General features: G+C 45.0%; 1 protein-coding gene across 2 annotated transcripts in view; it reads right to left on the reverse strand.

Annotated features, from left to right (window-relative positions):
• Window positions 1-2,463: 2,463 nt before the first annotated feature.
• The window catches only part of LOC120910000 (zinc finger protein 436-like), a 59,106-nt gene continuing 34,951 nt past the window's right edge, over window positions 2,464-26,618 (reverse strand). Inside the window, exons 4-6 of one of the 2 annotated variants that reach the window (XM_040321821.1) lie at window positions 7,105-7,254; window positions 6,855-6,996; window positions 2,464-4,467 (exon numbers count right to left, since the gene is read on the reverse strand). In XM_040321821.1, the coding sequence (XP_040177755.1) occupies window positions 3,074-4,467; window positions 6,855-6,996; window positions 7,105-7,254 (1,686 nt within the window). In that variant the 3' untranslated portion in view covers window positions 2,464-3,073. Of the gene's footprint in view, window positions 4,471-6,854; window positions 6,997-7,104; window positions 7,255-26,618 lie in introns of both variants that reach the window. The other variant, XM_040321820.1, reaches the window with a different exon arrangement.

A 26,618-nucleotide genomic window follows, 5' to 3' on the forward strand; every position in this document is an offset into this window, starting at 1 on the left:
TTATTGTATATAAAAAATGTAGCAGAGGCTGTGAGATACTCCATCGGCTGGGTGTGTCCTGTTGCTCCCCCCCCCCCCCCCGGGTGTGCAGCTAAACTAAGTGCGGAGTGAGGACTATGCATCTGCTTGTGCCGGTGTCTTGTCGAGCTGGTTCCTCCATCAGATAGGTTACTGCCTCCACTGCGCAGGAAACCTCCGAGCCTCAACAGCCGATTGTCAGCTTAGACGAGCTTGCTCTCAATGCCTGATTATAAACTGCGCTCTATAGTATACACCGCTCTACAAAGCAAGGGGCGGATGTGATATTGAGCAGTGCTTTTTTGATTGGTTATCCACGCCGCTCTATACAGCAAGGGGCAGATGCGAGCGAGCGCCCGGATTTTGTCGAGCCCTGCCTTATAGGAACCTGACACACACAATGATACAGTCACCATCCAGACACATCCCTTGTCTGAAACTGGATAATGTCCCAGAATTCCCGGCACCGCTCACCTCTCCTGTCACCAGATCAAAGATCTCATTGCTGATTTCTAGAATCTTCTTGGCACTGGTTACCTCTGTTGTCAGGCAGTGGGTTGGAGGCACTGTGATTGGTGATGATGTAAGTAGTCATAATATTTTAAAGCCCTCCTTAATCTTGCTGAAAGAAATCCAAAGGTTCCCCTTAACCACCTCCATACCGGGCACTTTCACCCCCTTCCTGCCCAAGCCATTTTTCAGCTTTCAGCGCTGTCACAATTTGAATGACAATTGCGCGGTCATGCTACACTTTACCCAAATAAATTGTAATAAATTTTTTCCCAGAAATAGAGCTTTCTTTTGGTGGTATTTGATCACCTCTGCGATTTTTATTTTTTTCGCTATAAACAAAAGAAGAGTTACAATTTAAAAAAAAAAAATTTACATTTTTACTTTTTGCTATAATAAATATCCCCAAAAATATATAAAAAAACTTTTTTTCCTCAGTTTTGGCCGATACGTATTGTTCTACATGTTTTTGGTAAAAAAAAAAAATTTAAATAACGCAATAAGCGTATATTGATTGGTTTGCGCAAAAGTTATAGCGGCTACAAAATATTGGATAGATTTATAGCATTTTTATTTTTTGTATTCTTTTCACTAGTAATGGTGGCGATCAGCATTTTTTATCGCGACTGCGATATTGCGGTGGACACACCGGACACTTTTGACACTATTTTGGGACCATTCACATTTATACAGCGAACAGTGCTATAAATATGCACTGATTACTGTGTAAATGTGACTGTCAGGGAAGGGGTTAACACTAGGGGGCGATCAAGGGGTTAAATGTGTACCCTAATGAGTGATTCTAACTGTAGGGGGAGGGGACTGACTGGGGGAGGTGACTGATCTGTGTCCCTATGTACAAGGGACACAGCATCGGTCTCCTCTCCATGACAGGACGTGGATCTCTGTGTTTACACACAGAGATCCACAGTCCTGCTCAGTGACTGGGCAATCGCGGCCGCCAGGCACGCGCATCGGGCTCCCAGTAACGCAGCGGGTGCGTGCCCCCTAGTGGCTCTGCAAGACGAGGACGTCATATGACGTCCTCTCAGAACAACAGAGCTATCGTGCCAGCGTCAATTGATAGTAAAGTGGTTAAAGTATAACTGTAACCAAAACCTCCTTTCACACGCGCGGACTAATCTGTTTTTTAGACACACCCGATTAGACACTCTATTCTGCTCTATGGAGTGGTGCATGTAAATGGACATGTGTCTGTTTATGGCCGAATACATCCGATCCGATCTGCTATAAACAAATTGATGCCTTCTTCTAATACCAGCCAGACACTATAGTGTGGGCCTCCAGGCTAGATCCTCATTTGCATCCCCTTGAATTATTTCTAGCTCCTTTTCAAAGCAGGCCATCCAGCTTACCCTGAGCTGGGACCTTGTGGATTTCAGCTGACTTGCTTAAAAGGGAAAGCAGCCCTTCCAAGCTGGGATCTGCTCCTGCTGGGCAAGAACCTAATTGTTCTTAAATTCCGGAAATATTTATGCACCTTTCAGCCACCTACTGGGCATCCTCTCCCCAGGGATTGGGGGGGGGGAATTCAGGCCCAGGGTATATCTTATTACCTCCTCTGCTGCCAGTTCCAGCAATGTCTCCTCTCTACTTCTCTCTTTCTGGGAACTCCTTATTTATACTTCTATATCACTTCCTGTCTGTAATCTACATCACTTCCTGTCTGTAATCTACATCACTTACTGTCTGAAGTGACATCACTTCCTTTTAGCTTGTTCTAAGCAAGATCACCACCTTGTGTTGAATATAAATACTGCAGTCTACGTTACACTTCATCATTGTCTCCGCTGCCTCCTGGTCCATTTCTCCATTATGTTACACCCATGATTACACATGTAGATTATATCTCAGATAAAATACAGACATAAAAAGAATGAAAATCATTTTTTGCTTATTTTTTATTATTTTTTATTATACCCCCGATGTACTGTGATGAGCATTATACTACACCACTTGTTTCTAAATGAATTTTTTTGGTGTCTAACAAGTTCCACTGTGTGCTTTTTCTGGTTTCTCACAAGTTCCCTTTTCTCAAAGATTTCCCGCACTCTGAACATGAATAAAGACCCTCCCCTGTGTGAATTCTCTGGTGTATAACAAGGTCTCTTTTACGAACGAAGGATTTGACGCACTGTAAACATGGATAAGGACGCTCACCCGTGTGAATCCTCGAGCCATTCAAAAAGTGAAACATTTCCCGCACTCACCTGTGAGAATTTTCTGTTGTATAAGGAGATGTTCTTTCCTAACTAAACATTTCCCACACATTGAACATGAATAAGGACGCTCACCTGTGTGTATTCTCTGGTGTGTAATACATTTTTCTTTTTGAAGGAAACATTTGCCACACTCTCTCAACAAGGGAAATGACGCTCAGTAGTATGACGTTTTTCTGGTGTACAACAAGTTATTTATTTTGCGATTGAAACATTTCCCACACGCTGAACATAAAATGAGGATGCTCACTAGTGTAAATTCTCTGAATTCAGCGACGGTCTCTCTTTTCATTAAAAGGTTTCCCTTACTCTGAACATGAATACGGACGTTCACCCGTGTGAACTCTCTGGTGTTTAACAAGGTGTTCTTTTCGAGTGAAAGATTTCCCGCACTCTGAACAAGAATACGGACGCTCACCTGTGTGGAGCCTTTGGTGTTTAAAAAGTGAACCTTTTGTGATGAAAAATTTCCCGCACTCTGAACATGAATAAGGGCGCTCTCCTGTGTGAACTCTATGGTGTTGATCAAGGTTTATTTTATGAGTGAAAGATTTCCCGCACTCTGAACATGAATAAGGACGCTCACCAGTGTGAATTCTCTGGTGTTTCAAAAGTGATCCTTTTCTGGCGAAAGATTTCCCGCACTCTGAGCATGAATGAGGACGAATATCCGTGTGACTTTTCTGATGGGAAACTAGGGCTGATTTCTGAATGAAACTTTTCTCGCACTCTGAACATGAAAATGGACGCTCACCTGTGTGAATTCTCCGGTGTACAATAAGTTGTTCTTTATCACGAAAACATTTCCCACACTCTGAACACGAATAAAGATGCACACCTGTGTGGATGCTCTGGTGTCTTACAAGGTGTGCTGTCCGAGAGAAAGATTTCCCGCACTCTGAACACGAAAAAGGGCGCTCACCTGTGTGAATTCTCTGGTGTTCATTACGGTCTCGTTTCTGAGAGAAAGATTTCCCGCACTCTGAACACGAATAAGGACGCTCCCCCGTGTGAATTCTCTGGTGTACAGTAAACTGGAATTTTTTAGAGAAACATTTCCCGCACTCTAAACAAGGGAAAGGACGCACACCAGTGTGAATTTTCTGATGTGTAAGTAGGGCGATCCTTTCGTGGAAAGTTTTTCCGCACTCTGGACATGAAAAAGGACGTTCATCTGTGTGAATTCTCTGGTGTCTAACAAGGTGTTCTTTGCGAGTGAAAGATTTCCCGCACTCTGTACATGAATAAGGACGCTCCCGCGTGTGAAGTTTCTGGTGTTTAAAAAGTGATCCCATTGTGGTGAAAGATTTCCCGCACTCTGAACAACGGAAAGGACGCTCACCGGTGTGACTTCTCTGGTGTACAATAAAATCTTTTTTGCGATTGAAAGATTTCCCGCACTCTGAACATGACAATGAACGCTCTCCTGTGTGAACCTTCTTATGGCTTGAAGAAGATGTCTGGGGATTGGATGGATCTGGTGATCTGTCAGCACTGTGAGAACTTGGAAGGACATCTGAGGTCATAGTTTGTGATTTATCAGAAGGTTCCTCAGGATTGGAAGGATCTGATGATCTAACCAACCAATCAGAGGTGACTTTGGGAGAATATTGTGGAATGTCGGTATCTTCTGCCTTACAATCTGGAGATATAATAAGATGTCCCTCCGATGTATTTATATTCCAGAAACACCGTCCATCTGCTGGAAAGCAATATTTAATAGAAGTCATATCTGTTCTCATACATCTTGTATTCAGAAGTCATAGATCTGTGTGTAGCTTTCAAAACGTTCCCAGAGATCTGGCATTGGATTGGGTGCAATTATAACAGAGAACTACAAATACAAACCAGATCAATGATACAAAACACCCAAATCATACTAAGCAATAGTATTTATGTATTGATGACAAGGTTATGGTGAAGAATGGGACTTGTTCCCAACAAATGAGGAGATACTATACACTGTACACCATATGAAAGGTCCATCTCCATTCCTCAATATAACGTCATGTTCCCAACAAATGAGGGGGAGATACTGTACACCATATGAAAAGGTCCATGAGATGGACCTTTCATATGGTGTACAGCAGGGGTCTTGAATTAAAATTCAAGGAGGTCCGGTCACTAACATTTTCTTTGGGCCGAGGTCCAAATCTCAAGTCCCCATCACAGTGATCCTTTACATCGGGTGTCCCCCATCACAGCGCCCCTTTACATTAGGTGTCCCCATCACAGTGCCCCTTTACATCAGGAGTCCCCATCATAGCGCTCCTTTAAATCAGGTGTCCCCATCACAATGCTAATTTACATCAGGTGTCCCCATCACAGCGCTAATTTACATCAGGCATTCCTGTCAGAGTGCCTCCTTACATCAGCTGTCCCCATCAGAGTCCCCCTTAACATAAAATAAGGGTCACGCTGATGGGCACATTTTATGTTAAGGGGCAACCTAATGGGCACAACAAAACATGCCCCTTAACGTAAAATCTGCCTATGAGATTGCCCCTTAATTTAAAATGTGCCCATCAGTGTTTCTCTTAAAATAAAATATGCCCATCAGCATGCCCCTTAACATAAAAAAAGGGTCACGCTGATGGGCACATTTTATTTTAAGGAGTAGTCTGATGGGCACATTTTATTTTAAGGGGCACGCTAAGGGGCACATTTTTAATGTGCTCACTGATGCGCACATTTTATGTTAAGGGGCACTCTGTGTGTCCAGTGTGCCCCTTAACAAAATATGCCCATCAATGTGCACATTAAAAATATACCCAGGAGAGCCAGGACCCGAGAACCGCGAGTAGCAGTGGGGCGGGGCGCTCATGTGTCATCACACCCCTACTCGCAAATAGAGTCAGGACCAGGTGTTATCTCGCCAGAACACCGGGAACCGCGAGCAGCAGGGGAGGCGGGGCACGCACGTGACGTTGTACCCCTACGCGCGGCTGTGCAAGCTTTTCAACTCCGAGACCTGCGGTGAGGAGCAGGGGGTGGGCGCACACAGCGTCAATGGTTGCTGCGGAAACCCACGGTCCCAGCAAACAAACGGTTGCAGACATTTATGATTATACTGACAGTCCCGGAAGAAGCGTCACTCGGTCCGGACTCGGACCACAGGCCGCCATTTAGTGATGGCTGGTGTACAGTATCCCCTCCTCGTTTTTTGGGAACATGACGTTATATTGAGGGAATGGAGATGGACCTTTCATATGGTGTACAGTATCTCCCCCTCATTTGTTGGGAACATGACGTTATATTGAGGAATGGAGATGGACCTTTCATATGGTGTACAGTATCTCCTCCTCATTTGTTGGGAACATGACATTATATTGAGGAATGGAGATGGACCTTTCATATGATGTACAGTATCTCCTCCTCATTTGTTGGGAACATGACGTTATATTGAGGAATGGAGATGGACCTTTCATATGGTGTACAGTATCTCCTCCTCATATGTTGGGAACATGACATTATATTGAGGAATGGAGAGGGACCTTTCATATGGTGTACAGTATCTCCTCCTCATTTGTTGGGAACATGACGTTATATTGAGGAATGGGGATGGACCTTTCATATGGTGTACAGTATCTCCTCCTCATATGTTGGGAACATGACATTATATTGAGGAATGGAGAGGGACCTTTCATATGGTGTACAGTATCTCCTCCTCATTTGTTGGGAACATGACGTTATATTGAGGAATGGAGATGGACCTTTCATATGGTGTACAGTATCTCCTCCTCATTTGTTGGGAACATGACGTTATATTGAGGAATGGAGATGGACCTTTCATATGGTGTACAGTATCTCCTCCTCATTTGTTGGGAACATGACGTTATATTGAGGAATGGGGATGGACCTTTCATATGGTGTACAGTATCTCCTCCTCAGTTGTTGGGAACATGACGTTTGTTGGGAACACTTGGTAGTGTGAGAAATATATAGTTACATTTATCTGGCAAGGACTTTTAACCTAATGGACATGTGATATATTTCAATCCATATAACAATGTAAATACATAATTTATACTTAGAGAAATAAAATTAAAATGTGATCCGTTTCTGAATTTATCGTTTATGACTTACTTGTGTTCATATGTAGAGAAGATTTCTCCTGTTTACTTTTAATATTCTTCTCCCCCTCCTCCATAGACTGCTGATCTCCATTCACCAACCTCTCTTCTTCTTCCTCTTTATGCTCAGCTTTGGTGTCTTTCCGTTCTTCACCCTAAATTGTAGAGATGATAAAATATAACATCTGGAAACACTGCTGCCAATAAGAGATGACACAGAAGAATGTCCTCATATAGAATTATTTTTGCCCCGTCCCACCTACCTGATCATTCTCTGTATAGTTCTGATCTTCCCGTGTAGAATCCCGGGAATACAGAGGACAACCCTCCTCCATAGACTGCTGATGTCTGGTCACCAACGTCTCTTCTTCTTCCTCTTTAATCTCAGCTTTGATGTCTTTCACTTCTTCATCCTAAACCCCAAAGATGATAGAATACATTTATACAAAAAGATGATCAGATTACATAGAATATCATCTAATAGCTTACAATACATTTTAGGTCTACATGCTCAGTTCCACCTACCTGATGATGGTGGGGGATGGTGTGACCTTCCTGTGTGGAATCCCGGGAATACAGAGGACCTCCCCCTCCCATAGACTGCTGATCTCCACTCATCGACATCTCTTCTTCTTCCTCTTTATTCTCAGCTTTGATGTCTTTCCGTTCTTAATTCTAAATTCCAGAGATGATAAAATATAACATCTGGAAACACTGCTGTCAATAATAAGAAATTATGAATGTCCACTTGTAGAATTATTTTTGAGTTATTATTGCCCAGTCCCATCTACCTGATTATTATCTGTATAGTTGGTATCTTCCTGTGTAGAATTCTGGGAATGCAGAGGACAACCCTCCTCCATAGACTGCTGATCTCCACTCACCAACGTCTCTTCTTTCTCTTTAACCTCAACTTTGATGTCTTTCACTTCTTCACCCTAAACCCCAAAGATGATAGAATATATTTATTAAAAAAAAAGAAGACCAAGAGATTACATAGAATGTTCCATCATAGCTTAGAATTTTTTTTTATGGTCTACATGCTCAGTCCCATCTATCTGATCATGATGACGGATGGTGGAATACATAGGATGGGGACATCTCTCTGGGGGGTTCCCCATTACTGGATCCTTCCGTAGGAAACACACACACACACACTGACTGAATACTATGGCCCGCATTCACAGTCACTGGCGCATATTTATGCCGCCGTAGCGTATCTCCTTTACGCTATGCCGACGCAGCGCAGAGAGGCAAGCACTGAATTCACAAAGCACTCCCTCCCAAATCTGCGCTGGGTTTCCAAGGCGTAAGTCGGCATAAGTGGAAGTGGGCAATGCAAATGATGGGCCGAGCGCCAGACAAATACGAATCGCCAACTGCGCATGCGCCGTCCCGTGGACGCATCCCTGTGCGCATTCTCACAAATACGTCGGAACAACTGCCTAAGATACGTCGGATCACTGCCTGCGGTGTGAACGTAACCTACGCCTAGTCATATCCACGTCCTACGTAAACTACGTAAAATACGTCAGTTTGTGTTCCCTGGTGCAGCCCTTTGAGTGGATGCTGCTGAGTTACACCTCCTTTATGGGGCATAACTTTACGCCGGACGTATGACTTTACGCGCACTGCGTCAGACGGACGTTCGTGAATCGCCGTATCTCCCTCATTTGCATATGTGAATAGAAAATCAATGGGAGCGACAAATACGTCCAGCGTAAATATGCGCCCACTCTACGCTGGCGTAGGCAAGTTACGTCGGTCGGATGAAGCCTATTTTCAGGCGTATCTTGTTTTGTGGGTACGGCGGACAGATACGACGGCACATATTTGCACTTACGCGGCGTATCTCGAGATACGTCGGCGCAAGTGCTTTGTGAATCCTGGCCAGTGTTTCTATGTGTTTATCAGATGATGGGGGATCTAAGTGGACCCTCCGTACTGCTCTCTCCTTTACAATAAAGTCTCCTCTTACCCGGTGATGTGAGGGGCGGCTGATTCTCCATCATGACATCCTTGTAGAGATCCTTGTGTCCTTCTAAATACTCCCACTCCTCCATGGAGAAATAGACAGTGACATCCTGACGCCTTATAGGAACCTGACACACACAATGATACAGTCACCATCCAGACACATCCCTTGTCTGTTACTGGATAATGTCCCAGAATTCCCGGCACCTCTCACCTCTCCTGTGAGCACTACCCCAAGACAGCTTTATGAAAGTTGGATAAATGGTTCTATATTTAGGATGTATCCGGTCTATAAACCAGAGGCTCTGGATGGACAGTTGGGTAAATAGCTCTATATTTAGGATGGTCTATAAACCATAAAAGACATCACAGTGACTATGGAGGAAAAGGTCAGACATGACGGGGGGGGTTACTGGGTGGAAATAGAAAATAATATCTTATTACCTCCTCTCCAGCCAGTTCCAGCAATGTCTCCTCTCTACTTCCCTTCAACGTCTCTTTTTTCTGGGAACTCCCAATTTATACTCCTATATCACTTCCTGTCTGTGTACCTTACATCATTTCCTGTCTGTACCTAACATCACTTCCTGTCTGTGTGTTCCAAGTGAGATCGCCACCTTGTGTTAAATATAAATACTGCAGTTTACGTTATGTATCATCATTGTCCCCGCTGCCTCCTGCCTCCTCTCTTATGTTACATCCATGATTACAAATGTAGAATATATTTGAGTTACAATCCAGACCATAAAAAAAATTAAAAAATTGTTTTTGCCTATGTTTTGATATTTATAAATGTAAAACTAACTAATAAAAAACAACACCACATTCTCCGACAGCTCTCCTCCACCATCCACTCTACATTCTCAGACAGCTCTCCTCCACCATCCACACTACATTCTCCGATAGCTCTCCTCCACCATCCACACTACATTCTCCGACAGCTCTCCTCCAACCATCCACACTACATTCTCCGACAGATCTCCTCCACCATCCACACTACATTCTCCGACAGCTCTACTCCCACCATCCACTCTACATTCTCAGACAGCTCTCCTCCACCATCCACACTACATTCTCCGATAGCTCTCCTCCACCATCCACACTACATTCTCCGACAGATCTCCTCCACCATCCACACTACATTCTCCGACAGCTCTCCTCCACCATCCACACTACATTCTCCGACAGCTCTCCTCCACCATCCACACTACATTCTCCGACAGCTCTCCTCCACCATCCACACTACATTCTCCGATAGCTCTCCTCCACCATCCAAACTACATTCTTGAACAGCTCTCCTCCACCATCCACACTACATTCTCCGACAGCTCTCCTCCACCATCCACACTACATTCTCCGACAGCTCTCCTCCACCATCCACACTACAATCTCCGACAGCTCTCCTCCCACCATCCACACTACATTCTCCGACAGCTCTCCTCCCACCATCCACACTACATTCTCCGACAGCTCTCCTCCCACCATCCACACTACATTCTCCGACAGCTCTCCTCCACCATCCACACTACATTCTCCGACAGCTCTCCTCCCACCATCCACACTACATTCTCCGACATCTCTCCCCTCCATCCACACTACATTCTCCGACAGCTCTCCTCCACTATCCACACTACATTCTGCGACAGCTCTCCCTCTGCCATCCACACTACATTCTCCGACAGCTCTCCTCCACCATCCACACTACATTCTCCGACAGCTCTCCTCCACCATCCACACTACATTCTCCGACAGATCTCCTCTCCACCATCCACACTACATTCTCCGACAGCTCTCCTCCACTATCCACACTACATTCTGCGACAGCTCTCCCTGTGCCATCCACACTACATTCTCCGACAGCTCTCCTCCACCATCCACACTACATTCTCCGACAGCTCTCCTCCACCATCCACACTACATTCTCCGACAGCTCTCCCCCACCATCTACACTACATTCTCCAACTGCTCTCCTCCACCATCCATACTACATTCTCCGATAGCTCTCCTCCACCATCCACACTACATAATCCGACAGCTCTCCTCCCATCATCCACAATACATTCTCTGACAGCTCTCCTCCACAATTCACTCTACATTCTCTGACAGCTCTCCCCCGCCATCCACACTACATTCTCTGACAGCTCTCCTCCACCATCCACACTACATTCTCTGACAGCTCTCCTCCCATCATCCACACTACATTCTCCGACAGCTCTCCTCCACCATCCACACTACATTCTCCAACGGCTCTTCTCCCACCATCCACACTACATTCTCTGACAGCTCTCCTCCCACCATCCACACTACATTCTCCGACAGCTCTCCTCCACCATCCACACTACATTCTCCAACAGCTCTCCTCCATCATCCACACTACATTCTCCGACAGATCTCCCCCCACCATCCATACTTCATTCTCCGACAGCTCTCCTCCCATCATCCACACTACATTCTCCGACAGCTCTCCTATGCCTATGTTTTAATATTTATAAATGTAAAACTAAATAATAAAAAACAAAATAAAAAATAAAGAGATTGACAGTAATACTGTCTGTGATGAGGTGGAAGGACCCAGTTGGGGGACCCACTGTGGTCTATGTAGAGATAGACTTACCTCTATGCAGTGTGCTGTATAGTGGGGTGGGAGAGGTAATAATATCATGTCTACTATCTCTGTGCATGCACCAGTGTCATATAAACCAAATGCCGAGTTACGTAGATGTGGCAGAACAAGATGTTTTATCTGTACTGGCAACAGTGTCTTTTTAAGCAAAGGTGTCTCTGAAAACCTCCATAAATCTCTGGGGGCCAGAGCCAGAGGTTACCTAGGACAACTATAGCGCCGCCCTGGTGGGCAAGATTGTCTCTGCATTGAGTTTTAAAAATGCACTTGTGAGCAGGGCCAATTCGCCCATGCACACGGGGCCTCCTCCTCCAGTCTTTGCGTTGACTGCTTGGGACAAGGAGGAGCCACGTTCATGTGAATTTAACATTAAGGCAGTGCCCCCGAATTAGAAGTGAGCAGTACACCTGGTGTAACTGTATCGCCACTTGACGCTCTGTACTGTGAACCACATCCCATGATGCAGCACACCTTGTCCCTTGGAATGTGACATTTGAAGGGGACACCCCTATCACCAACATCTCAGTGATGAACTACAGGTTCCGCCACATAACAGTGCAACCCTCTTGCGCGTGCGTTTTGATTTGGTTATGTTTATTGTCTCTAATGCAAGAGTTTTTTGTGTACAACAGCGGAACAGAGACTATGAGTGCAGTTCCAGAACAAAGGGATGCTGGCCAGATTGTAGTTATGCAGAAGGAAGGCCTAAGACACGATTAAGAACCAGGAGAAACCTTATTCATGAAACTCACCTGCCTCTAGAGCTTAGGGAGAGAAAATTCAAATAACCAGCCTTGATATTTTTATCCAGCCTCAATATTTATCACTCTCCATCAAATCCTGGAAAGGAGTGACCATGGCATAAATAGTCTGAAGCCCTGGAGAACTGGGTTCTCTCTCCATAGGAGGGGGTTCCAAAACCTGAGGAACTTCTGCCCTAAGCCAGCCCATGGACTATGCAGCTGTTCTAGAGGCATCAGCGGTGCCAGGGCTTAGGGCCTGGATGGACCTTGTTAGAAGCTCATTGTAGTACCTCACCACAAGGGTTCAGGACTGTCTCAATCACTAGATTGTGTGCGGCGGAAGCTAAAAGGTGGCAGCTGTCCTACGGACTTGAGTAATGACTCTAAAATAATCCTTGTGTAGTGTTCTGGAGATTGCACTGGTTAACATCAGTTGTGCCTTATCATAAGGCACCCATATACCAAAGGAACCTGACTTATGGGGCTAGATTCAGAGAGAATTTACGCCGGCGTATCTATTGATACGCCGCGTAAATGCAAATCTGCGCCGGCGTATCTTCTTTCTGTATTCAGAAAGCAAAATACGCCAAAATTTGCCTAAGATCTGACTGGCGTAAGTCTCTAGCGCCGTCGTATCTTAGTTGCATATTTACGCTGGCCGCTAGGTGGCGCTTACGTCAATTTCAGCGTAGAATATGCAAATGAGCTGGATACGCCGATTCAGAAATGTACGTGCGCCCGGCGGAATTTTTTACGTCGTTTGCGAAAGGCTTTTTCCGGCGTAACGTTGCTCCTGCTATATGAGGAGCAACCAATGTTAAGTATGGACGTCGGACCAGCGTCGAATTTTGCATCGTTTACGTAAGTCGTTCTCGCGAATAGGGCTTTGCGTAAATTACGTCCACGTCTAAAGCATTGACGATTTGCGCCGTAATTTCGAGCATGCGCACTGGGATTCTTTCACGAACGGCGCATGCTAGAATACAGCAAGTCTGACCTGAAAGGTCAGACATCTGAGCCACCTAGGCTGGATAAATGACTAGTTAATTAGTTCATGTTAATTTATGTTTCTGGTTATAGTTTGTATTGTTAGGGTAATATGATCAGAAGGGGAGAACCTCTTTTTCAAGTGTATAAAATCCTGTATTCTTGTTCAAATAAACCTTTCCAGTTTTTCAGCCAAACAAGTCCTGCCTAGTCCATTACAGTCCCCAGCTGTATGGCCTTACAGTGCTCAGAAAGTTGCCTCATGGTCCACAGCTGTAAGGCCTTAGACTGCTCAGAAACCTGCATCATGGTCCCCAGCTGTAAGGTCTTAAACAGCTCAGAGACTTGCCTCATGTTCTTCAGCTGTGAGGCCTTACACTGCCTTACTGCTCAGACTTGCCTCATGGTCCCAAGCGTTGAGGCCTTAGGCCTCGTACACACGACCGAACATGTCTGCTGAAACTGGTCCGTCCGACCAGTTTCCGCGGACATGTTCGGTCGTGTGTACGGCCGACCGGACAATTTTCCGGTGGATCGGACAGGTTTCCAACGGACAAATGTTTCTTAGCATGCTAAGAAACACGTCCGCTGGAAGCCTGTCGGTCGGACATGTTCGGTCGTCTGTACGACTCACCGGACATGTCCGCTCGGCCGAAAGCCCTCGCATGCGTCAAAGTGATTCGACGCATGCGTGGAAGCATTGACCTTTCAGGGTCGCGCACGTCGCCGCGTCATCGTCGCGGCGATGGCGCGGCCACGTCACCGCGTTCGCTGTCCGCGGGAAATTTGGTCTGATGGTGTGTACAGCCATCAGACCAAAATCCGCCAGCGGACATGTTCAGTCGTGTGTACGGCCGACCAGACAATTTTCCGGCAGATCGGACAGTTTTCCAGCGGACAAATGTTTCTTAGCATGCTAAGAAACATGTCCGCTGGAAGCCTGACATGTTCGGTCGTCTGTACGTCTCACCGGACATGTCCGCTCGGCCGAAAGCCCTCGCATGCGTCGAAGTGATTCGACGCATGCGTGGAAGCATTGACCTTCCAGGGTCGCCCACGTCGCCGCGTCATCGTCGCGGCGATGGCGCGGCCACGTCACCGCGTTCGCTGTCCGCGGGAAATTTGGTCTGATGGTGTGTACAGCCATCAGACCAAAATCCGCCAGCGGACATGTCCGCTGAAAACGGTCCGTTTTCATCGGACATGTCCCGTCGTGTGTACGAGGCCTTAGACTGATAAGAAACCTGCCTTATGATCCCCAGCTTTGAGGTTTTAGACTGCTCAGAAATCTGCCTCATAGTCCCCAGCTGTGAGGTCTTGGGCCCCGTACACACGACCGAACATGTCTGCTGAAACTGGTCCGCGGACCAGTTTCAGCAGACATGTTCGGTCGTGTGTAGGGCCGAGCGGACAGGATTCCAGCGTACATTTGCCCGCCGGGCCTTTTTCGAGCGGGCAAATGTTTCTAAACATGTTTAGAAACATGCCCGCCGGAATCCTGTCCGTCGGACATGTTCGGTCGTCTGTACAGACCTACCGTACATGTCCGAGCGGCCGCCATCCCTCGCATGCGTCGAATGACTTTGACGCATGCGTGGAAGCATTGAACTGCCAGGGCCGCGCACGTCGCCGCGGCGTGGCCTCGTCGCCGCGTATCGAGTACGCGCGGATTTCTGTATGATGGTGTGTACAGCCATCATACAGAAATCTCCGGGCAGACATGTACGCTGAAAACGGTCCAGCGGACCGTTTTCATCGTACATGTTTGCCCGTGTGTACGGGGCCTTAGGCAGACCATACTTGGGTCAAATTTCAAAAGAATTCTCTTTCAAAAATCTTATTTCAGAATTTTCGTTCGTATTTCGCACCATTAGTGGGCAGCAGCAACAGCCGATATTCGTGCGGCCATCGAATTTGAGTAATCGGACATGTTGTAAATTTTTGGAAAATTTTCTAATCAATGATGGGAGAATCGTGTGAGAAATGTAATCGAAAAAGCAATGCGCACGTGCAACAAAAGAAAATTCACGGAAAGAAAAGAAGATTCCCAGCCACGAAAATTATTTTCTGTAGCATTATGAGGTGAAATTGAAGGCTTGGTTGGTCGAGTTCTGAAATTAATGGTGGCACCATCGGATCACAAAACGCACACATTTTCTGATTTTCAAAAGAAAATTATTTCGAAATTAGACCCTGTATGGCCAGCCTTAGACTGCTCAGAGAGTTGTCTCATGGTCCCCAGCTGTGAGGCCTTAGACTGCTCAGACCCTTGCCTGATGGTCCCCAGCAGTGAGCCCTTAGACTGCTCAGAACGTTGCCTCGGACCTTCTCTATCTAAACTCCGATGCAATTCATCGGAATTTACGATGGAATTACTCCAATGGGGTCACACGGTCGGGATTTCCGATGGAAAAGTCCTTCTGACTTTTTCCATCGGAAATTCCGATCAGGTGTATGGGGCATTAGACTGCTTAGAGACTTGCCTCATGATCTTCAGCTGTAAGGTCCATGACTGATCAGAAAACTATTGCTTGGGTGACTGGCGTCGTCGGTACTAAAAGGGAAGAACCAGTGAACACCAGTAGCTCGTACGAGATTAGCACCATAAGTACATGTACCAGATTGTTTTGGGGATGTAATATATACAGTATGTGAAACTGAAACTACTGGGGCAACGGACCTCCATTTTACTTTCTGAATTTTGCTTTCATAGGATTATAGGAATAATATTATTATAATCAATACACAACGGACCCATTTCTCTATAATCACACACCGATTTTATTTTTGTTAAAATATTTACAAAAAATAAAAATTTGAAAAAACATCAGTTTGACAGCATGTTAATGTTTATAATTGTGGAAAAAACATGAGAATAAAAAACAAACTGAAACTGACAGCTCTCCCCCATCATCCACACTACATTCTCCGACAGCTCCCCTCCACCATCCACACTACATTCTCAGACATCTCTCCTCCACCATCCACACTACATTCTCCGACATCTCTCCTCCCACCATCCACACTACATTCTCCGACAGCTCTCCCCCACCATCCACACTACATTCTCCGACAGCTCTCCTCCCACCATCCACACTACATTCTCCGACAGCTCTCCCCCACCATCCACACTACATTCTCCGACAGCTCTCCTCCACCATCCACACTACATTCTTCGACAGCTCTCCTCCACCATCCACACTACATTCTCCGACAGCTCTCCTCCACCATCCACACTACATTCTCCGACAGCTCTCCTCCACCATCCACACTACATTCTCCGACAGCTCTCCTCCCACCATCCACACTACATTCTCCGACAGATCTCCTCCCACCATCCACACTACATTCTCCGACAGCTCTCTTCCACCATCCACACTACATTCTCTGACAGATCTCCTCCACCATCCACACTACATTTTCCGACAGTTCTCCACCACCATCCACCCTACATTCTCCGACAGCTCTCCTCCACCATCCACACTACATTCTCCGACAGCTCTCCTCCACCATCCACACTACATTCTCTGACAGCTCTCCTCCACCATCCACACTACATTCTCCGATATCTCTCCTCCACCATCCACACTACATTCTCCGACAGATCTCCTCCACCATCCACACTACATCCTCCGACAGCTCTCCTCCCACCATCCACACTACATTCTCCGACAGCTCTCCTCCACCATCCACACTACATTCTCCGACAGATCTCCTCCACCATCCACACTACATTCTCCGACAGCTCTCCTCCCACCATCCACACTACATTCTCCGACAGCTCTCCTCCACCATCCACACTACATTCTCCGACAACTCTCCTCCCACCATCCACACTACATTGTCCGATAAATCTCCCCCACCATCCACACTACATTCTCCAACAGATCTCCTCTCACATCCACACTACATTATCTGACAGCTCTCCTCCACCATCCACACTATATTCTCTGACAGCTCTCCTCCACCATCCACACTACATTCTCCGACAGCTCTCCTCCATCCACACTACATTCTCCGACAACTCTCCTCCATCATCCACACTACATTCTCTGACAGCTCTCTTCCCACCATACACACTACATTCTCTGACAGCTCTCCTCCATCCACACTACATTCTCCGACAGATCTCCTTCCACCATCCACAGTACATTCTCCGACAGCCCTCGTCCATCCACACTACAATCTCCGACAGCTCTCCTCTACTATCCACACTACATTCTCCGACAGATCTCCTCCACCATCCACACTACATTCTCCGACAGCTCTCCTCCACCATCCACACTACATTCTCCGACAGCTCTCTTCCACCATCCACACTACATTCTCCGACAGCTCTCCTCCACCATCCACACTACATTCTCCGAAAGCTTTTCAAGGAAACCTTTGCCTCATGCTCAACAAGGGAAAGGATGCTCAAGTTTCTGGGGTTCAAAAAGTTGTTTATTGCACATGAAACATTTCCCACACTCTGATGTCAAAAGTAACCAAAAAAAAATAAAAAAAAAATAACGATTATATATTCAAAAACAGTGAATCAAACATAGTACATATGCTCCAATGGAAAAAAATCCAATGTTGGTCCACCAAACCGATGTTGAGATTTCAGCAGGACTTATAACGGGGAATATAAAAAGAAAAAGAAAGAAAAAGGCTTTCACATAGTGTATTACTGGAAAAACTGGCAAAATGTATTTAAAATTACGGCCAAAAAATAAAAACTATAAGATGAGCCAAAAACAAATGATGACATATAAAGATGTGCAAAATGGCAAGGATTAAAAAAATAGCAAAAATTTCAAACTCACATGAAATTTATTTGCAAACAAATAAAATGAATAAAGGGAAGCAGAGAGGGTAGTAGTGTGACAGGGCAGCTGGTGCTGGCGTACAAACCCGACGCGTTTCGTCTAATAAGACATCACCCCAGTTGATGTCTTATTAGACGAAGCGCGTCAGATTTGTACGCCAGCACCAGCTGCTCTGTCATGCTACTACCCTCTCTGCTTCCTTTTATTTGTTTGCAAACATTTTTCATGTGAGTTTGAAATTTTTGCTATTTTTGTAATCCTTGCCATTTTGCACATCTTTATACGTCATCATTTGTGGACTTTTTTGCTGTTTTTGGCTTGTCTTATAGTTTTTATTATTTAGCAGTATTTTTAAATACATTTTGCCAGTTTTTCCAGTAATACACTATGTGGAAGCCTTTTTCTTTTTATATGCCCCATTATAAGTCCTGCTGAAATCTTAACATCGGTTTGGTGGACCAACATTGGATTTTTTCCGTTGGAGCATTCACTAGCCTGTTGGCCAAAGAAGGAGACGTCTCACGGTTCCAGTTCGTGTTGCCTTATGGTGTGATTAAGCGTTGCCGATCCACCGCCGTATGGTGATCTGGATCCACCCGTGATGGTAAGAGTATTCAATTCTCCCCCTGCCCATTGGTGAAGGCACTCCCGGGTGACATCTTATCATCACACCACATCTATTGGGACTTCATACTAAGCCTTTTCTATATTGGGAACCAGACCCCTCTATTGGGCTATCCACCTGAGCATTTGTTCTGTATTCTCCAGCTTTGGATTTCAAATACAAAAGGACTCATTTGCCATCAGTGCTGGCTGTCCTAGGTCAATTCACACATTTTCTATGTTCACAGCATATGTACTATGTTTGATTCACTGTTTTTGAATATATAATCTTTTTTTTTTTTGGTTACTTTTGACATCACTGTCATAGGTATTGTGGGCCAGATCCACAAAAGGGATACGACGGCGTATCTGCTGATACGCCGTCGTATCCCTGTTTCTATCTATGCGACTGATCCACAGAATCAGTTCCACATAGATAGGCAGAAGATCCGACAGGTGTAATAGTTTTACACTGTCGGATCTTAAGGATGCAATTCTAGGCCGGCCGCTAGGTAGCGAGGCCGACGTAGAATATGCAAATGAAGACTTACGGCAATCCCCGAACGTCCCGTCGATCTAAATCTACGTAGTTTCCGTCGAGTTGCGTCGCGTAAAACTAGGGCTGAGTCCTATTTGACTAAGCCATGGTAAGTATGGCCGTCGTTCCTGCGTCGAAATTTAAACCTCAACGTCGTTTGCGTAAGACGTCCGTGAATGGCGCTGGACGCCATTTACATTAACGTCTAAGCAAATGACGTCGGTGCGACGTCTGTTAGCGCAATGCACGTCGGGTAATTTACCCGACGGAGCATGCGCAGTACGTCCGGCGCGGGAGCACGCCTAATTTAAATGGGACTCGCCCCATTCGATTGGGCCCGCCTTGCGCCGGACGGATTTAAGTTACACCGCTGAAAATTTCCAGGTAAGTGGATCGGGCACTAACTTGGGAATTTTGCGGCGGTGTAACTTAAATGGGAAAAGTTAAGTTACGCCCGGTTTTTGTGGATCTGGCCCTGTGTTCACCACATGCAACCTTTATATAGGTTATTCCTTCACCCATATTAGCGCTACACTTTATTTCTCTCACTTTGTTCTCAATTTTGTCTAATTGTAGTGTATAGCTGCTTTCTTATAGGTTCTCTCACTTGGCGCAATTTTTTGTACATTTTTTCTTTTTTTTCCCACACTCTGACCATAAAAAAATGACTCTCACTGCTAAATTCTCTGACATCTACGAAGGTCTCTCTTTTTATTGAAAGGCTTCCTTCACTGTGAAGATGAATAAGGACGTTCCCTCGTGTGAACTCTCTGGTGTCTAGCAAGGTCTCCTTTCTGAGTGAAAGATTTCCCGCACTCTGAGCATGAATGAGGACGTATATCCGTGTGACTTTTCTGATGGGAATCTAGGTTTGATTTCCGAATGAAACTTTTTTCACACTCTGAACATGAAAATGGACGCTCACCCGTGTGATTTCTCTGGTGTATATTAAGTTGTCCTTTATCACGAAAACATTTCCCACACTCTGAACATGAATAATGATACACATCTGTGTGGACGCTCTGGTGTCTTACAAGGTGTGCTGTCCGAGTGAAAGATTTCCCGCACACTGAACATGAATAAGGGCGTTCACCTGTGTGATTTCTCTGGTGTATATCACAGTCTTTTTTGTGACAGAAAGATTTCCCGCACTCTGAACACGAATAAGGACGCTCGCCTGTGTGAACTCTCTGGTGTATCAAAAGTGTTCCTTGGCCGGTGAAAGATTTCCCGCACTCTGAACACGAATAAGGGCGCTCACCTGTGTGAACTCTCTGGTGTATCAAAAGTGATCCTTGTCTGGTGTAAGATTTCCCGCACTCTGAACACGAATATGGGCGCTCACCTGTGTGAATTCTCTGATGTCTACAAAGATCTGTCTTTCCTTTGAAAGATTTCCCGCACTCTGAACATAAATGAGAACGTATATCTGTATGATATTTCTGATGGGAAACTAGGGCTGATTTCTGAATGAAAGTTTTCCCGCACTCTAAACATGAGAATGAACGCTCTCCTGCGGAAGATTTCTGGGGATTGGATGGATCTGGTGATCTACCAGCACTGTGAGAACTTGGATGGACATCTGAGGTCATAGTATGGGATTTATAAGAAGATTCTTCAGGATTGGAAGGATCTGATGATCTAACCAACCAACCACAGGTGACTTTGGGAGAATATTGTGGAATGTCGGTATCTTCTGCCTTACAATCTGGAGATATAATAAGATGTCCTTCCGAAGTATTTATATACCAGAAACACCGTCCATCTGCTGGAAAGCAATATTTAATAGAAGTCATATCTGTTCTTATACATCTTGTATTCAGAAGTCATAGATCTGTGTGTAGCTTTCAAAACGTTCCCAGAGATCTGGCATTGGATTGGGTGCAATAATAACAGAGAACTACAAATACAAACAATACAATACAAATACAAATGATACAAAACACCCAAATCATACTAAGCAATAGTATTTATGTATTGATGACAAGGTTATGGTGAAGAATGGGACTTTCCTCCACTTATTCTTTATAACATATCAAAGATATACTATTCATATGGTGTAGAGCAGTTGTGGGAAACTATACAATGTGCACAGCAGAGCCTGATGCCGCGTACAGACGGTCGTTTTTTGTGATAGAAAAAAACAACGTTTTATGTGATGAAAAAAAACCGACGTTTTTGAAACTTCATTTTAAAAAACGACGTAGCATACACACCATCGTTTTTTCAAAATGCTCTAGCAAAGCGCGGTTACGTTTAGCACGTACGACGGCACTCTGTTCCATTCAAGCTCGCTTCATAACTTGCTTCTGAGCATGCGTGGGTTTTAAATGTCGTTTTGCCCACACACTATCATTTTAAATGACACAAAAAAACGACGTTTTGAAAAACGACACAAAAAAATTGAAGCATGTTCGAATTTTTTTTTTGTCGTTTTTCAGAAGATGTAAACGACGTTTTCCCCACACACGGTCATTTTAAATGACGTTTTCAAAAAATGTCGTTTTTTTTTCATCACAAAAAACGACCGTGTGTACGCGGCATAAAACATTTTTAAAGTGAATCTATCAAACTTCCACCAGACCTGTGCAAGAGAAATCATGAAATATAAAAAAATCCCATACACCGAAAACAATGATCAATGGCAGACTTGCCCCAAGGTCAGGTTTTTTTGGGCGAGGGTACATGCTTTAATATACTCAGTAACTCTGTTAATCCATATAACAATGTAAATATATGATTTATACTTGGAGAAGTAAAATTAAAATGTGGACGGTTTTCATTTAATATTTATGACTTACTTGTGTCCTTATGTAGAGAAGATTCCTCCTGTTTACTTTCCATAATCATCTCCCCCTCCTCCATAGACTGCTGATCTCCACTCACCAACCTCTCTTCTTCTTCTTCTTTAACCTGAACTTTGATGTCTTTCCGTTCTTCACCCTAAACCCCAAATATTTATAAATAGGGAGATTACAATGATAAATGTCCTCTCATAAAAAGTTTTTTTTATTTTTTTCCCCAGTCCCATCTACCTGATCAGTCTCTTTATAACTGGGGGTTTTCTTGGGAAATTCCTGGGAATACAGAGGACCTCTCTCCTCCATAGACTGCTGATCTCCACTCACCAACCTCTCCTCTTCTTCTTCCTCTTTATGCTCGGCTTTGATGTCTTTCCGTTTTTCATTCTAAATTGTAGCGATGATAAAATATAACATCTGGAAACACTGCTGTCAATAATAAGAAATTACATAGAAGAATGTTCTCTTATAGAATTATTTTTGCCCCGTCCCATCTACCTGATTATTCTCTGTATAGTTGGCATTTTTCTGTGTAGAATCCCGGGAATACAGAGGACAACCCTCCTCCATAGGCTGCTGATCTCCACTCACCAACGTCTCTTCTTCTTCCTCCTTAACCTCAACTTTAATGTCTTTCACTTCTTCACCCTAAACCCCAAAGATGATAAAATACATTTATAAAAACAAAATTAAAAAAAGAACTAAGAGATTACATAGAATGTCCTCTCATAGCTCAGAATACATTTTTAGGTCTACATGCTAAGTCCCACCTACCTGATGATGGTAAGGGATGGTGTGACCTTCCTGTGTGGAATCCCGGGAATACAGAGGACGGGGACATCTCTCTGGTGGGTTCCCATTACTGGATCCATCTGTAGGAAACACACACACTGACTGAATACATTGTTTCTATGTGTTTAGCAGATGATGGGGGATCTAGGTGGACCCTCCGTACTGCTCTCTCCTTTACAATAAAGTCTCCTCTTACCCGGTGATGTGAGGGGCGGCTGATTCTCCATCATGACGTCCTTGTAGAGATCCTGGTGTTTCTCCCACTCCTCCATGGAGAAATAGACAGTGATATCCTGACACCTTATAGGAACCTGACACACACAATGATACAGTCACCATCCAGACACATCCCTTGTCTGTTACAGGATAATGTCCCAGAATTCCCGGCACCGCTCACCTCTCCTGTCAGCACTACCCCAAGATAGCTTTATGACAGTTAAATGGCTCTATATTTAGGATGTATCTGGTCTATAAACCAGAGGCTCTGGATGGACAGTTGGATAAATGGCTCTATATTTAGGATGTATCTGGTCTATAAACCAGAGGCTCTGGAATAAAACTTAGATTATGGCTCTTTAAATTTAGGCTAACTCTAAGCACATATTAACAATAGAGAATTTTGAGTTTATATACTGTATATTCTTTGCAGTAGCATTTGCTGGAGATAAAATACATCACAGTGACTGTGGAGGAAGAGGACGGACATGACGGGGGGGATTACTGGGTGTAAATATAAAATAAGATCTTATTACCTTCTCTGCTGCCAATCCCAGCAATGTCTCCTCTCTGCCTAAAACCGGGAACACCCTATTTATAAGTCTATATCACTTCCTGTCTTTACCTCCATCACTTCCTGTCTTTAACTGACATCACTTCCTGTCTCTATCTTACATCACTTCCTGTCTGTGTGATCCAAGTGAGATTGCCACCTTGTGTTGAATATAAATACTGCAGTATACGTTATGTTTCATCAGTGTCTCCGCTGCCTCCTGGTCCATTCCTCTATTATGTTACATCCATGATTACACATGTAGATTATATCTCAGATACAATCCAGACAATAATAAAATGAAAACTTTTTTTGCTCATGTTTGATTGTTAATAAATATTAAACGAAATAATGAAAACCAAACGAAAAAATTGAAATAAAATATACTGGAAACAAAAACAAAAAAATTCTACGCTGTCTTAGATGGTAAGCAGCTACAAACCCAATCGACAAGTGGAAAAAACAAACAGAACATATAAATGTAGCGCTAGAAATAATACCAAGTGATATGAACACTGTGTATAAATTAAATAAACATGTATCTGTGAATACATATGACAAATGAATATGAAGAAAACAATCTTTATATTGACGAAAAAATGTGGAGATAGTCCAATGAAGGTAAAAGTGGTGATGATCCCCTAGTCCAAACGTGACAATAAATGTGTAGAGAAGAGGAAGAAGCTGCCACCATCTGGAGAGAGGCTTACCGGAAGTGTTGAACCCTGAAGAACATACGTTCAAAAGGGTCAATCAAGCGTGATAAAAAATCCTGTAAGACCAATCATCAGCTGCAACTCTTATGCGACATCCAGCACTTCAAGGCGTGACGCCCAAGGTGAGTAGATGATAGATGCTTGTGAGGAATAACCCACCTCCTCTGCCGACAGATCCAGCAACGTCTTCTCTCTACATCTTATGGAATGTCCTGAGCACCTGCCATCACTGTAAAATAAAATGTACTGGGCTCAAATCTAACAGTTTTAACACATGTTGAAGAATATTTATTTTAGCCTTGTATTGATTTGTTGATTTTGTTGCTGGGACCACAAGACAGGGAATAAAGAGATTGACAGTAAGACTGTCTGTGGTGACGTGGGAAGAACCAGTTGGGGGACCCACTGTGGTCTATGTAGAGATAGACTTCCATGATTACACATGTAGATTACTGTATTTTTCGCTCCATAAGATGCACCTCCCCCCCCAAAAAAATGGGGGGGGGATATCTGGATGTCTTATGGAGTGAATACTGACCAGGTCTATCCCCCCCCCTAAATGCCAAGTTAAGTAGATGTGGTTGGGGTGACCACAGAGTAAGATGTGTTATCTCTACTAGCAACAGTGTCTTTTTAAGCAAAGGTCTCTCTGGAAACCTCCATAGATCTCAGTGTGCCAGAGCTTACCCAGGACCAGGGCCGGTGCTACCATTAGGCAAACTAGGCAGCCGCCTAGGGCACACTGTTGCCTAGGGGGCCCACCCACTGCTGTTCCTACTCTCTTCTCCCTGCAGCAAGCAACTAAGTCTCAGCAGGCAGCCGCCACTCCGTTTGCACATAGTGTCAGAGGCGCAGTGGCGGCAGAGGACTGTGTCTGTGTCCCGAATTCCCGAATGGTTGGAAGCAAACATTCATTGATGGGCATTGGTGAGGCTGCATTTGATGGGTGCTTGTGAGGCTGCATTGATGGGTGCTGGTGAGGCTGCATTTTATTGGTGCTGGTGAGGCTGCATTGATGGGTGCTGGTGAGGCTGCATTTGATGGGTGCTGGTGAGGCTGCATTTGATGGGCGCTTTATTAAAAAGGTGGGGTATACATAGGTAGGGCAAAGGAGGTGGAGTCAGGGGTGGAGCTGGGGGGGGGGCAGCAAAATGAGGTTTCACCTAGGGTGTCCAAAATCCTTGCACCAGCCCTGCCCAGGACAACTATCGCCCCGCCCTGGTGGGCAAGAGTGCCTCTGCAAGGAGTATTAACAATGCGCTTGTGGGCAGGGCCACAGGCTGTCCTCTCTCCTCCAGTGTATGCGCTGACTCGTGCCCGGGACAAGGTGGAGCAACGTTCATGTGAGTTCAACATTAAGGCGGTGCCCCAAATTAGAAGTGAGCTGTACATCTGGTGTAACTATATCACCACTTGACGCTTGGAGTGTGACATTTTAAAGGGGACACCACTGACCGTGTTTCATGTTCCACCAGTCCAGACCTCCTATCACCTAAATCTCAGTGATGCAGTACAGGTTCCACCACATAACAGCATGAACCTCCTGCATGAAGAGTTAATCTTGACTTGGCTAGGTCCCTGAGGTCTCCATCAGGTAGCTGGGGCACCGACTGCTCAGGAGGGAAACATTGTGCCGCTCCACTCACTATGCACAGGACTTGTCACCCTTGCCCAGTACCAAGGCAGGTTCTTCCAGAGCCTAGGCCAAAAATGCAGAACTGAGCCCCCCCCTCCTCTGCTCCTATTGCATGGTATAAAATGAGTGTATTGAGACTGGGCATGTTGGAGTACAGAATGGCAGCAGTAGCTGTCAGAGCAGACATGAAGCTGTGGCCCACTGGTTGCTAGCCACTGATCTGAAGCTTTACACACGGAGGGGGTGCCACACCATTGCTGTGCCCTGGGCATATTTCCCGGCTGCCCATCCCTTCTTCTGGCTCTGCCCTTGCCGGAACTGTTCTCTGGCTGCCATAGCATTCCCCTTTCATTTGTTGCCGTTAGCAATGGCATGTTCTCCACTTCACCACATGTGTGCATAGGAGGCCCTGTTCTTTGCTATATGCCATGTACCATAATGCACCACTTTGTAGTAACCTCAGAACTGATGTTTGAACATTTACCAACTTTACTGGACACACGTCAACATTACAGTCCAACGTGCAACAACAGTTCCACTAACTAGTCCCAGGTTACACAGAGCATACCTTCCCAGGTAATAGTCCATTGTCTGGAAGAATCGTAAACTGGTGGATTCCCTTAGCGGGTGCTACTCTAACTCAGGTTGCTCACAGTTACATCTTTACGGTGGGCCTCTTGAGCGGCCATGGTGTACAGAGGCCCATATTCTCTCTAAATGTCCGCGGGCGGCGCGTAAGTCATTTACACTCCGCCGCCCCAAACTACAGGAGCAAGTGCTGTAT

This window comes from Rana temporaria, chromosome 8, assembly GCF_905171775.1.
Source record: "Rana temporaria chromosome 8, aRanTem1.1, whole genome shotgun sequence".
Lineage (NCBI taxonomy): Eukaryota > Metazoa > Chordata > Amphibia > Anura > Ranidae > Rana > Rana temporaria.